This window comes from Tyto alba, unplaced genomic scaffold, assembly GCF_018691265.1.
Source record: "Tyto alba isolate M040663 unplaced genomic scaffold, T.alba_DEE_v4.0 Super-Scaffold_44, whole genome shotgun sequence".
Taxonomy (NCBI): domain Eukaryota; kingdom Metazoa; phylum Chordata; class Aves; order Strigiformes; family Tytonidae; genus Tyto; species Tyto alba.
Window position 1 is genome coordinate 231,943 of NW_024881320.1, and position 14,543 is coordinate 246,485.

At 41.9% G+C, this 14,543-nt stretch overlaps 2 protein-coding genes and 1 long non-coding RNA gene across 9 annotated transcripts in view; 2 read left to right on the forward strand and 1 right to left on the reverse strand.

Moving 5' to 3' along the window:
* SUSD2 (sushi domain containing 2) overlaps positions 1-1,887 on the forward strand; it is a 27,143-nt gene extending 25,256 nt beyond the window's left edge. The window contains exon 15 of the mRNA XM_032986788.2: positions 961-1,887. Coding sequence (XP_032842679.2) covers positions 961-1,042 — 82 coding nt within the window. The 3' untranslated portion in view covers positions 1,043-1,887. The remainder of the gene's footprint in view (positions 1-960) is intronic.
* Positions 1-4,634, reverse strand: part of LOC116960122 — a 7,914-nt gene extending 3,280 nt beyond the window's left edge. Inside the window, exons 1-2 of one of the 2 annotated variants that reach the window (XR_006166759.1) lie at positions 4,322-4,634; positions 869-1,004 (exon numbers count right to left, since the gene is read on the reverse strand). This is a non-coding gene — a long non-coding RNA (uncharacterized LOC116960122). Of the gene's footprint in view, positions 1-868; positions 1,005-4,316 lie in introns of both variants that reach the window. The other variant, XR_006166760.1, reaches the window with a different exon arrangement.
* Positions 4,635-4,852: 218 nt separating this feature from the next.
* Positions 4,853-14,543, forward strand: part of KREMEN1 (kringle containing transmembrane protein 1) — a 41,524-nt gene continuing 31,833 nt past the window's right edge. For 3 of the 6 annotated variants that reach the window (XM_042805722.1, XM_042805723.1, XM_042805724.1), the window contains exon 1: positions 4,854-5,408. In XM_042805722.1, the coding sequence (XP_042661656.1) occupies positions 5,330-5,408 (79 nt within the window). In that variant the 5' untranslated portion in view covers positions 4,854-5,329. Of the gene's footprint in view, positions 5,409-5,583; positions 5,770-14,543 lie in introns of those variants that run through there. The other 3 variants (XM_042805725.1, XM_042805726.1, XM_032986785.2) reach the window with 2 other exon arrangements.

Below are 14,543 nucleotides of genomic sequence, written 5' to 3' on the forward strand. Positions count from 1 at the left end.
CATACTTACATAGTAAGATAGAGTGAAGTATCTTAAAAAGCAGCAAGGCCAGTAGAAATATACAAAAATCTTAATCATTGAATGCTATATGCTTTTAGATTTTTTCCTTTAACAAACAAGCAGAAAAAAAAAAAAAGTAGGGTCTATATTTTCAAGCCTTCTGCAGCCACCTTTCTAGCCTAAAAGTGAAATATAAGTTTCTCAGACAATGACATGATTCTATGAGCAGAGACTGAGGGGAGTGGGGTGAGAAGTGGATAGAATCACAGTATTTAGAATAAAAATTCCAAGAAATAAAAATACCAAGGTGCTCAGTAAATTGATTTATGCTTTTCCCTTTCCTTGTGAGGGTTCCTAGGTAGTCACAAATGTATCTATTAATATTTTGGTGATATGTGTCTCTTAGCCAAAAAAAAAAAAAAAAAAAAAGCCAATATGAGGTCTGTAACTTACCGCTGAATCACAAGTTCCCTGCTCACTCAGACTTCTTTCCTCTTTTTGTACTCAGAAACCAACCTTCTTTCCAGACCCTTCATTATCGGTGTTTTCAAACCAGTGACATTTGCCCAGTTTCTCCTTTTGCTCATATAATTTAGACCATCATACTAGAAAACAGATTTAGTGTTGCACAGGGATATCAACAAACCATCAGTGTTCTCTAATTTCATCAAATGTTGCTCAAATTGAAGGAGTGCTACATATTCTTCAGTGACTACTTTTGGTAATTTGAATATTTTGAATCTTCAGTAATGTATGGCAGGGGAGGGATATTGCTCCTTGGGGGAGGTATGCACTGGAATTACACAGAACTGGTACTTTAAAAACTGGCGCGACATTACTATTCCACCTAACCCAATATTCTTCTCACCTTGATCAACGATATTATGGTAACTACTTTAACAGCCATCTCTAGCCTTTGTGGGGTTTTTAAAAGCTTTTTCTTTGTATTTTCTTCCAAAGACACAAAGGCAACCAGAAACTTGTTTCAGAGGTTCCAGCTGTACCTGAACAAGAAGCAATGAAATTACAGAGGAGTTTTTAATGAAATATGGAAAAGGCGTAGCAGAGGATTACATCATCTACAGCAACAAAGATAGACTTTCCAAGCACAAACAATGGTTTTATATAGTATGCTATAATTCGATTTCTTCTTTCAATATAATGAGCGTTGAATTATGTGGGAAATGCTAACCAACTTTCTGGGATTATATCATGGCAGGCTCAGCCTACTGTCTATCGTGAGCAAAGGATAATGCTTCTGAAAGTAGCAGTCTCAAAGTTATGGGCATTAGTTTCTTCTAACAGTCACGTCTCTGCCAGCAGAACCAGAGTTCTGACAAAATCAAGAGTTCATGATTTCTCTGCACTTTTCTTCTCTTACTTGAAAGCTGGTAAAATTAAAAGAATCCTAGCTTACTACGCTAGCCATTATCAGAGAAACATTTGCCTTCTTTGGGGCCATGTAAGGCTGAATTAGATAGATGTGAAAGTGGATGCACAGTCAGATGGACTACTGGCAAGTCGGGCTGAATTTGCAGATTGTTGGGTTGAGGGAGAGATATCGAAGATATTTAAACCCTGCATTCTTACATTTTGGTACGTCTCTGAACACAGACTCAAAGTGGCATTTTTGTTTCAGTTCTGACCTAATTTTGAAAGGATACAGTTGGGGGGGAAGGGAGGGGAAATATGCAGAAAATGAAACCTTTCCTTCCAGGTTAATTCATAACGATTTTTAAAAAATCCATCTTTAGTCAACTGTCCAATTAAGCGTCCACCTTCAAAACAAGAAATCCGTTATCTGCACGGGAAATGTTTTGCAAAACTTGCAGTGTTTTCCTTGAATAATGGCAACATGAATACTCTCTCTTTTTTAATATTTAGATGTATTACAGTGTGTTTCATTATCTTCATTAAAAAGGGATCTTTGAACTACTACCTTGTACAGAATTCTTCTACCAAAAAAAAAAAAAAAAAAAAAATCACTGTTTGCTCTTGCCTACACTCCAAAGGGTTTGTGAAGCCAGTTCTGTACTGTGCAACTCTTTTTGATAGTGAAAAAGTTACTAACTTTTGCAGGTTGTTTGATCTGGTTTTCTAAGGTCTTTAATTCATAAACTACTGTAAAATCATGGTGGTTTCAAAAAGCAAGGACAAACTATGTGCCAGGTGCACAGGAAAACCAAATGAGTGAAACAGTACAGAATTCACATTACAAAGGGAAGAAGAAGAATTGAAAGAAATGCCTCAGACCATGTATTATGAAGTATAAAATTATTAATTATTTATTACCTGCTGTTGCTGTTGCCACTGTTGTTGTTTGTAAACAGAGGCCACTAACCACAAGCAGGAAATTACAAAATGAGAACAAGTGATCTTGAATACAGTAGGTTCAAATACAAACAATTGTGTACAACAGAAATAAAAAGTCTTGTAAAAAAAAAAGAACTCTGAAAGAAGACCGGGGAATGATCATTGGTAAGAAATTTACTACCTCTTGTCAGTGTGCTACGGTTTTAAAAAAAACCCAAAATGTGCAACTTATATATGCACACATATCAACTGTGTGGGCAACTGATTAGTGGAGAAAGTGGCAGCAGAATGAATGAAGGTGATTTTGCCTAGAAGTGCTGGAAGACTAAACTGGCCTTCTGGAGACAGATAAGGTTGATTTTGTGAACTTCATTATCAATACAGTGTTAAAAAATGGTAAGCCTTCTCTGTTCCAGTGTCCTTAGGGAACAGAATGCCAGATAAAATGGAATCGAAATTGGGTGAATGGGTAACACAGTGGGGTCTCAGTCCTTGGGGAGGAGAAATTTGTGGGTCATTAAATCACAACATAGTGATGTCTCATACGCTATTAGACAGCATGTACCACAAGGAAGTGCTGCGTGCACACACAATGACTTGTGAAGGAACGCCAGCAGCACTTGATGTCGGTAGCTTAGCCTGACGAAGGGAATATATGGAATGAATTAGACCTCCAGTCCTGAAAAATTTGTATGTTAATCTGAGAACACAGTATATTTCTATAAATCTGAATTATTTGGCTCCACCCAGTATAAACAAAGCAGTGGTAAAAAGAAACACCCACCAGCACCACCACAAGCTGTTCCTTCTGGTAGGTCTTGGTACTCTCCCACCACAGTGATCTCAAATTCCCTAGTTTATACACACACATATACATACACACACACACACACACACACATATATATCCAGTGGCAACAAAATCATGTGTGCTTGAAGTGCTCTTGTGCAATCAAAGCTCAGGATCAGGAACTTTAGCAGAATTTGTGAGCCCAATAACTGAACATACCTATAGATTGTATGTGTGAGGAAGAATTAGGTATTTCTGCATTTACCCTTAAAAAAAAAAAAAAAAGTATAACAGTAATTTAATAGAACACTGCTATTGTTTTTCAATATTTCATCAGCTTAAAAATTCTACGTTCACTAGGAATTCAGCTCAAAGAAATAAGAATGTGGCACATTATTATGCTGTGCTATTAAAATATACATATAAAGCCATGCTAGTATGTATGTATGTATGCATGTATGTAATCCTTTTTCTGTTTTTTATGCCACAAAGGCCGAAAGAAATTTAAGCACCTAAATCCTACTAAAAATTAACCTTACACTATATATGATGGGAGGTCTTTGCATGCTAAAAGTGACAGGTGCCATAGCGCGCACCAGTAGAACAGTTAAAGCCTACAAACTGTATTTTGCTGCTTCCTCATTCAGAGTAGCAAAATTGCTGTCTCTGTTTTAGATGTTTGAAGGTGCCATCCCGTTACATAGCAATAGTGCCACGGCGCTACAAGGTTAGAAAAGTCTGCGTTCCTCCCGTTCCTGACAAAGCAAGTGTAGCTTTCTGTATGTTTTTTCCTGTTGTTGGATTTCATTCTGTTCGTTGTTTTTTAGCAAAGAAGCACTGCCGTTGCTAAAACCGTCTCACAGGTCAGCTAATGAGCCTTTATAGAAGTTTGGGCAATAGCTTTATATCGTTGACTCTTTTTTTTTTTTTTTTTTTGGGTGCTTTGCTGTCTGCATGTTGGGAAGAAAAAAAAAAAAAAAAGCAGCTCCATCATCTTTCTGCGTGTGCGTGCACCGTTCTCAGAGAGAACACCGACCTTTTTCCTTCGATTCCCCGGTCTGTCGGCTGCTGCGTGTTTCTGTGTTAGTCCCTTCCCACGCTTGCCTCACTGTGGGTGTGCGCGCGCTCGCGTGCGCCCACGTGCCCGCGAGCGCCCTGCGACTCCACGTGTGCCCCCACGCGTCTGCCCCCCCCCCGCCCCTGCCCGTGCGTACCGTACCCACGTGCGACCCCCGTGCCGGGTGCCTGCGCCCGTGCCGCCGTGTCCACGCGGGGCGCGCCGGCCCGGTCGCCGGTTCCTCCCCGCGTGGGGCCGAGCCCGCGCCGCTGGCGCCAGGTGCGCGGTGCCCCAGGTGCTCGCTCTCGGTGCACGGGCTCGCGCTGCCCTGTCGTTTCCGTGGGGGTGGAGGGGCCTCTTCGCTTTTCGCACGACGCCCCTTAAATCGCGGCGCGAGGCCCTGGCACCTCGCGGCCCGCCGAGCCGCTCGCGCGCAGCGTCCCTCAGCGCCGCGCGGGACCAGCGCGAAACCTGAGCGTTCTTTTCCCGCCTTCCCCCCCCCCCCCCCCCCCCCCCCCCAGCTTCAAGGGATGAGAGACGTGCTGCACCTGCGCGCTCCCAGCTGCTCGCAGGCGAGCCCCCCCCCCCCCCCCCCCCCCCCCCCCGCCTGGCGGAGGGCGAGCGCGGGGCGGCGATAGCGGCTGCCCGCAGGCAGGGCCCGCGGCTAGGCCGCGGGGCTGCCCTCACCTCTTCGGCGGCCACGTCGCGGCACCGGGTGCGAGGGGAGCGCCGAGAGCGAGGCGTGGGGCGCTGCTGGGGCGGAGGAGTTGGGGTGTGTGTGTGTGTGTGTGTGTGTGTGTGTGTGTGTGGGGTGGGATCTGCCGGGCGGCCTTGCCTGCCAGAAGGGCTACGCGAAGCCCCCCGTGCTGGCCTGGGAGCGAGCACCGGCAGCCCAAACCTGTCGGTGTCAAACGTAAAAAGCAGCGGCCCCGCGCTGCAGCAGGTTGGGATGTTGGTCTCTATCCTTTCCTGTCACATGGCTGGTAATAGGATCCCTCATCTGCCACTCGGCACCTCGCCGGGGCGCAGTTACAGGACACATGCAGTAGGGCCTCCGCTTCCCCGCACTTTGCGCTCTTCTTCCCGGCTGTCCGCGACCACCTCCTGCCCCCGGAGCGCTGGGGCTGCCGCCTGCGGGCGCGGTGCGGTGCGGCCCGGCGGCCGCTGCCCATGGAGACCCCCGCCCTCGCCGCCGTCCTGGCCTTCTCGGGGCTGGCGCTGAGCTGCTGCCGCGAGCCCGTTCTCTCCGGTGAGTGACGCGTCGCGGGGAGCCGGGAGGGGAAAGGGGGGTTTGGGGGGGGGGGGGGCGCGCGCTTGTGTGGGGCTTCTCCCCGACCTCCGCGGCGAGGGAACCGGGCAGCCTGCCCCGGACGCTGCAGAGTTGCAGTTGGCGCGCAGCCGCCCGCGGAAGGGCTCTGCCGCCCGGGCAGCACCTCTTCGAGGTCGCGACGACCGTCCCTTCCTGCCCGCCAGGTCGCTGCGCGGCGCGGAGCTGCTCGTGCTCAACGTTCAAGGGGGTATTTTCGTGTGCGGTTGGCAGCGGGTGGGTGTTGGAGGATCTCCCTGTGGCCGCTGAGCTGGGAGCTGGGCAAACTGTATGGAAGCGGGAGGTAAGAGGAAGAGGAGCAGCGCGTTTCTCTCTATATGTGGTTTGGTAGCTAAATGCCGAACAGAGGCATCTGCAGGGAGAGGAAGTGTCGGGTGTGGGTATGCTTACTCACTGGAAAATGAAATAACCAGTGGCAGCAGGACAGAATCGGGGCTGCAGAGCCAGAGCTTGGAGGGTGGCTATTTCTCCTGTCTGCAGCATGCTGCCCCAGCTCCCTGTCAAGCATGGAGTCCTCTGACCATTCAGGTTCTCGTTCAGCCAAGGAATCTTCACTACCTGCTACTGTGATTTTTTTTTTTTTCACTTAAAATGTCTCTGCATCCTTTTGTCCTCAGTTGTTACTGATGATTTCAAATTTCCTTTGGTAAACGTTGGCCCTGCTTCATGAGATCTGAAGTGGCTGTTGCAGATGATCACAGTGTCACAGCCGTCAGATGCATGGTCCTCCTGGATACATTCTGCATGTTCTAATCGTTGTTATTCTTTATAATGTAGAATTTGCTCTACTTCGTTTTGCCATGAACATCAAGTTTTTGTAGATGCACTTAATTAGATTTGGAAAATACTTACATAGACTTTCTTGGCAAAAAAGAAGCCTTTTACCAGAAAGATAACTTAGAAGGTAAACTTTACAACTTCTCAGAGGTTGCCTGAAGTGAGTAAAACGCGAGAGTATTTTCAGATAAGTGTGTAGAGAGCTAGCTAGACAGGGACATATCTAGACCATTACCTAACAGTCTGTTTCGAGTACCATTAGGACATGTTTGGTGCACACAGCAGGTATGCCTTCCTTCGTTTAAGTTGAAGAATGTTTTCTTGTAAGGTTTCTGAGCAGAACTGTGGACAGAACACCCTGCATGTGACCATGGCCCTCACAGCAGGTTACATGACAGCAGGTAGAGGGAGGATATATCCCAGTGTGAATGTTTGGTTCATAGGCTATCAAGAGGATTCTACCTGTTCATGGACCTGAACTTTCATCCTCTAGCCAACTTCCAGCCGCATGCACTGGCAGCCAGTAAAAGGGACAGAGATGCCTGAGCACAAGCAGCTGGGGCAGTGGGAGCGGGAAAGAACATGCAATATCTCTGAGTGAAGGGATAGCAAAGGAGAATGGATCTGGAAAGCACTGCCACCTATGCGGCTTCTGCTAAAGAACCTAGAAACAGTGCAAATCTACACTTCAGCAGGGACTTATAATTTGTATGGCATATACAAAATCTACAGAGTTGCTCCCCTGCACAAACCATACCTCAGAATCTTTTTGACCCTTAATTCCACAGTACCGAAATGGGATTGGCTGGGTCAGGTTGCACTTGAAGCTAGCAGAATTATGAAATGACAAACATTAACATTTCTTTTGTAAGTCAGTTTGTCATATGGCATGTTTTTAATGCCTATTCCTTTTTTATCAGTTGCGTGTCTTAATAAGTTTATTGTAAAATGCAGTCAAAATACAGACTGCGTCACCATCATTTGCTAAGATAGGACAGAAACTAATTTATGGAATTGCCTTACAAAAACTGACTCAAATTGTCGGAAATTAGAGTGAGTTAACAATCATTTTTGTACATAGTACTGTGCTACTTTTCACAGAATGCTTCTGCTTTGCTGTGTGGTGTCTAACAGTTTCTATTAATCCAAACTCTGACATTTGCAGCATTCAAACTTCAGTCATATCACACTTCTCAGGTGAATCAGAAATAAGAGATGGGTGAATAGATTGCTTAACATTAAAGGACTGTCTAAATTTGGTGAGTTTTGTATTACAAGGCCAAAGAGATGGAAATGCCTTCGGCAAATATTAGTTTCAGTGAACAAATGTTATTTTATATACTCAGTGCAGTAAGTTCACACTTCTGATTTCTTTATTTATAGTGTTCATTTAATTTCCCCATCAGAAATGGATATGATTATCAGTCTCTTTTTCTCTTCTCTGTTTGGTTTTTTTTTTTTTTTCCATATAGCAACACTGAGTCACCATGTCCTTGGTTTTCTTCCCAAGCTGAGTCTTTCATTTGAGCTGCTGTTTCAGCCTTCTCACACAAACCTTGTATCTATTGTCAACTTTTTCTGCCTATCTCTTGCAGATTCAGAGAAGCAGTTCTACTTGATATGCCTTAAGCAATCCTCATGGAAATACTCGGAAAAGTATTTCTAACCAGACAGAAAAACGAAATAGTCAGACACCTCAGCATATCATGCTTATACATGCATAGAGCATAACTAAAAATCCAGAGTTATGTGAATGGATTTAGGCAGGAGGATGGAGCCAAAGAAGTGGGAGGGAGGCAGGGATTACATGCTGCCAGCTGCAAAATTTGCATTCTTTGTGCTATCTCACCATAATGGTTGCGCAATTGACCACTCCCTCCATCCACACAGTGGCTATGGCCCATCCTGATAAAATTTCCAAAGGGATTCGGTCTGCCACGCTTGACAATGGAACAACAGTTTTAAAACTTCATAAAGAAAGAAAACAAATGGGTGTATTAAGGAACAGAAATTCTTATGGGACCACATCATGCATTCTTACTTCCAGTGATAAAGAATCACAAGACAAGCAAGTGTGTTTGCATCTTGCAGCTGAGGACCAGCCAGCAGCTGCAAAGCTGTGGCTAATATAGCATGTTTGTGTTGTATGAATAAAACCAAAAAAGGTACAAAATACGTAATTTTAAGCACTACAAATAATGGTTATTGACTCTCATGCTCATATCCTAATTTGCCTGGTTCCAACTTATTCCAGAAAGGGTCAGGTAGCATTTACCTATTTTTTTTTTTTTTGGTTGTTTAAAAGCAAAAAAGGAAATGTGATCAAAAAGTGATTAGGTTGAAGGTTAGTAATCTAATTTCACAAGAATAGCAAGTTCACATTTATAACATCTCACGCACTGCCAGGGAACACAAGTACGGAACTCCACATGTCTGTACATTCCCAGGAATGTACATTCTTCCAGGACAGACAGATGCTTAAGTCAAGATTTGATCGAATGTTAGGTGACTATTCACCGTGGCTACTCTCTGGTTTGGACCAACACTAAATAAGACTCTAGTTATGGCCAGCAAAAATGATTGCATTTGAGGACTTAAAAAAATTATGTTTGTGTGTCTGTGTAGATATGTAGAATGAGAGAGAGATGATTTTTTTTAAACTATATGCAGAGTGCCACTACATTGCAAAGGAGAAATGATCAGCTAACCATATGCTCTCATGCATCAGAATTTAACTGGCTGATTTATCAAATGGGGAGTTATTTTCTAGCAGTTTTGAAAATTGCAATTTTAAACAAAGATCATTCTTTACTGATGTTTTTTTCTTTAGTTTGTATCAACTGTTGTATTGTGGGGTTATTTACTGTTACATTGTAAGGACCCAAGCCTGATAGTTTTGATAAGGGCTTTTGTTATATTAGTATTAATTGGAATAGTAAAGTGTTGAAATGTAAAAGTACTACACTAATTTTTCACTTGGGTAGGTCTAAAACAGCCTTATACTTCCCCAAAGCATTTATTTTGCATCATAACATAATATGGAATGAGATTTTTTTTTTTTCCTGTCCAATCATATGACAGTATGCAAATGAACTTTTGGTTCAATCGATAAAAATGCATCTTCAAAGAAAACCATTGCACTGCTAAAAATATTTTTAATAATGACCACAGAAGCCATATTTGTCTCTTTGATCTCCTGAAGCTTCTTCTGGTTTTAATCAGTGTTCCCACATGAAGAACTGTGGCAACCTATGATAATAGAATCCCTATTCGTATCCATAGGGAAACAAAAATGTTCTCATCTGAAGAAGGTAATTTGGTGTTCTGCCCCTTCCATCCGTGGGCCCCTGCCTCTGTTACTGCTGGGGTATCTTGGCATCAGTTAAGTGGTTTCTGTCCTTTCCTCTGTGCATTACTCTCTCATTGAAGTGTTTCTGCTGTCTAATTATACCCTTTCAATCAAATTAGAGACTGCAGCATCTGGTTAGGGCCTGTAACTGTTGCCATCTGCACCTAGATACAGTGCTTTCATTTAAGGAGGAGTGCTTAAATTGCAATCTCTAGCAAGGACTAGAACAGTTTAGGTAGAATGGAAACGTCTTAAAACTCTTCTTAGAACACTATGCAAGCACATGCATCAAGCAACTGACACCTAGTCATTATTGGGCCTGGCACCTTTGGTTCCATATCCTTATATTCTGCTTAAGCATTTTTCTGACTCTTCTGAAAGGCTGTAAGAAAATCAAGGGAGAGCTTAGAAGGCAGTTATAGCATGTAAGTTCAAGGAAACTTTATATCTTGCTCCAGCCTTAACAGAACATTTAATGTTCTGGCTATCACACCACTGTAAGGAAACCTAAGATTTGAATAGCAGCCACTTTCATTTATGTTTCATTCATCTGGAGATTTTTTCTAAAAAACCTTACTTCTTGTTGGGCATTAGCTGGTAAGATAATTTCTGGCCTGGGTACACTAGTTTCTGTTTGATAAATGTTATTGACCTTTAATCTCTCTGGCCACTACTCAGCACTCAGTAGCTTCCAGAACTTAAAACAAACAAATAAAGCAAGTAACTTCATTTTTTTTTTTTTTTCAGTGAAATAGTAACAAGTTTGTAGTCCTGTATTTTCAGTCTCAAAAGCTATGTATATGCCCCAAACTTAGAAGAGTCTAAGAGTCTCTAAGAAGTCATTTAAATCATCCTGAAACCTCCATCTCTTCAGTGTGCAATTTGTAATGTCACTAAATATATGTCTCTGAGAAAATACAAACTTTGAAGAATGCTCAGAAGATTTATAAGATTTCCCACTTGTCAGCCAGAAAAGAAAGCATTTTTGAGAAGCAGACAGCTATTTGCTTTGCTTTTCATCTCACTTGTACGGAAAAGACTGCAGATAAAATTAAAATGTTTGTATTATTCCTGTCCGTGGCAATGTGGCATGAAATAAGAGTTTCTCAGGTAACTGGGCTTCATGCCATTAAGGACTTCAGAGATTAAAACCCGTATTTGGAAGTCCATCTTAGAAAATCATTGGAAGCCAATGCAGACTCTGAAATGTCAGTGTTTTATCATCAGTGCTTCATTCGGTAAAAAAGTCAGGCTGTTATATTCTGCACTACCTTAATTTTTCAAATGAGCCTAAAGTGGCGCCCATGTGGAGTGCAGACTGCCATACAGTCCCAAAGTAACAAAGGCATAAATGATCATTGTAAGGTCCCTACATCGAAGAAGAAACCGAGACAGATGGAAAAAATTTCTGCTACAGCTGCTGTTTGATCTTCCAAATGTTGATCTGGCTCTAATAAAACTAATTGTGAACCTGTATCACACACTGAACATTCACTCATAGTGGACAACCATCCCCAGGCTCGTTTTCCTGCTTTTTCTTTCTAGCAGTTGCCACTCAATACATACTTATCTAGTCTCAGTATTCATTTTTAGAAAAGAGTTATTTTTCTGTCAGCTGTGGCACCTGATGTGTTGAAAAGAAAACAGCCCTGACAACACGCTGCTGTCCATGTTTTCTCACGAAGGCTCATAAGCATTACCCTGAACAGGACCTGTTGGAACATTCCAGCTTTTCATAACTAGAACAACTGCAATGGTTCTATCTCTGATTAATTCTGTTTGCAGACATCCCTGTGAAACAGTAGAAGCAGCAGGGTCATTAGGCAGTTAACAGAGTGAAATCATCACAGACATTGATTTTAATAATGGATTTGACACAAGCCTGAACTTCAGACTATGTCTGAAACCCAGCTGGCTAAGAACTTAGAAATACGAGGAGGTCAGAGACTTCAAGATTTGAATGGTCACAGCTTTCTCCGAGTCCTGTCTAAAGCCCTAGTGATTTCATATAGGTTTATGGTTGACAGCCTAGTTTAAACTGAGCTCTGAGTGCCTGAACAGAAATAATGTGACAAGTCTATCAAGCACAGTGGCACTCAGATGCCTTCTAGGAAGCTATCAGCTTTAGTCTACACAAAGTGCCTGTTCTTCCCTTGCTGTCTTTGCCTCCCGGGGAGGACTTGGATACAGGGCAAATTCTGTCATAGTATACCATAGTCTTACAAAACTTTAAGGAATAAGGCTTGCTGAAATTCATAGAGCTAGTATTCATTTCCTTGAGTCACTGTTCTGATGTTAGTTAGGTTCCAAGTGAAGGTCTTCATAGCCTAAAGCAATGTGGAAGAATCAACCAACACAAGGCAGTTGGATCCAGTGGGTACCAGAACAGTAAAGGAGAGGTGGTTGTTGGTCATTTTATTTCTTTTCCCCTCCCTTCCACATGATCATAATCTACCAAAGAGAAATCCGATAATTTGAGTAAGCTCAAGAGATTTACCAGTAGTGTTCACTCTTTTCTGACTGTTTTATTTAGATGACCTCTTCTGAAATAGTGTTGTGCAGATAAATTCGACTGACCTTTTTTAAGCTCACCTTTTCACAGAATTATTGCACCAGTGGTGCAAGATGAAAAGAAGGACAGGAGTTCTAACCTCCTCTACAGAATCTCTTAGGACTTCTGTCTTTGAAGTGCAGCCTATGGATTTGAAATGGAGAGGACAGTGGTCCGTCTGCAGCTGAAACATTCACTTTGCACATTCAAACCCACTTGGAATATCAATTTCATAGTAAGATTGTGAAAACAGTGTCTTAGATGTTTTGCAGCAAAGTATGGTGAAATGGTTGTGTGATAAACAGAAGAATTCAGCTCTTTACTGCCAAGATATGGAATATGCTGAGATCTATATGTATTTTACTAGGAATTTTATAGAAAACTGTACAAAATGTATCTCAGCAGATCTCAAAGCTGATTCTTAAAAGAATGACCGGGGAACTGATTTTTAAATGCTAATATTCACTTGGAAAGATTGCACTCCAATGCTATGGCAAAATTATTATTAATCATTAAGAAAATGAAAATTTCCTAGCAAATTTGCTGTAATACGAGGAAGTATGTATTTCATTTGGTAACAGCTGCTAAATTCCATAACTTAAAGTTAAGTTTTCATTTCAGCTTTTCTGGGATAATCAGTGATTTTATGTGGTATCTCACTGCCTCCCCCTTCCACATTTAGATGCTAACAAAACCAGGGGAGTTTTACTACAACTACAACTCAGCTGGCACGTTTTTCCCAAATCTCCTGGTAGTGCAGAAGAACACAGTAGGCACTGTTACAGCTACCTATTGTCTTGGCAACTAAAAAATACAGCTAAGAGGAACAAAGAGAGCTCTGGCTCTTCCTTTTGTGCAACGTCCTCAAAGTACTAGTGCAATGAAGTTTGAAGAAAATTATTAAAAAAAAAAATGCTGACATGGAAATGAAAGGCAGTTGCTACTGCAAGTTAAAGCATGGCCCAGTCTTAGCAGTTCCTAAAATGGGCTGATGTTAACTTCAGTTTAGTCTGTATGCCAGATTACATTCAGGTATTGTAGCATTCCTTGCATTTCTGAGTAGATGTTAGTACATATTACTTTTCATTTAGAAGTGAGAAGCAGAAAAAGTTATAGCACTAAGCTGAAGTAGAGATCTTTTCTGGATGAGTTTATCACTTCTCACAACACCTTCTTTATACTGTATGTTACTTTATTTATTCAGTTTGATTATGTTTTCCTCCTTTCCCCGCCAAATTCATCAGGTTATATTTTGCAGCTATGACATAGAAAAACTTTTACATTAACTGCAAATTAAGAGAGGTACTGAAGGAAGTTGCAACACTGTGGTGACTTTAAAGTGTATTTTTTGTTGTGTTTTATTTTTCTGTGTGTGCATTTGTTTGGCTTTTTGTGGTGTTTTTTTGTTTTGTTTGTTTGTTTGTTTGTTTGTTTTTAATATGTTTATGCAAATATCTGTGGTGGCCTGAATACTGGAAACTCAGATTTGCATTTTCAACTAAATGTATGTAGCTCACCTGCATGGCTAAGGCAGTCAGGTAAATTACAGTAAGGAGGAGTACTGACTTGAAACTTACTTTTGTTAAATTAGATAGCTTTCTGTCCACAAATGATAGCAGTATACATTTATGGCTGTGCACACACCTCTTCTGTGTGCTTTCAGCAACAAAATTCCATTTAATAGAAATCCTAACCTGCCTAGGCATGAAAATGTGCAGTGAAGGCACAAAAACATCAGCTTTCATCTTCTGCGTAATAAAACTGTGAAATAATCATTATAATTGCACCGTTCTGATATTTGTGGGCCCAGACTAAACTAATTTCAAAAGCATGGTTTTATTAATACATTTTCCCTTCTCCCACAGTATTTCTAAATACACAAAAGGTGTGCTGTTATCAGGATTAAGCTAGGGGTGTTTTTTTTCCTTCTTTCAGTTGTAGCCACACAGGTCTTTCTAGCCTTGTTTTGTAAGGTACATCTCATGAGGGACACCTGGGATTGGCATACTCCGCTTCAGAGCACTCTCCCTTTCCCTCAGGGCAGTAGAACATCTCTGCAGCTGTTGCATGGTTCCTACAGAGAATACTATCAGATAAAACAGAAGGTTGTGCAGCCTACAGTCAGCAGGAAGCATTTGGGACTCCCCAGTAATGCTGCTTGGTACAAAGAACTGTTTACACCAGTGTAATGCAGCAGTTTAAATTCTGTCATGGACTGTTATATTTTAATACTATTTTAAAATAAGTGCATGGGTGATAAATGTTACCAAGTATTAATTATAAAGAGGATGGACTTATTTATGGTACACTAATTATAATGACTATTTCTGAAATATGATCACAGAGTCACAGAATGGTTGAGATTGGAAGTGGCCTCTGG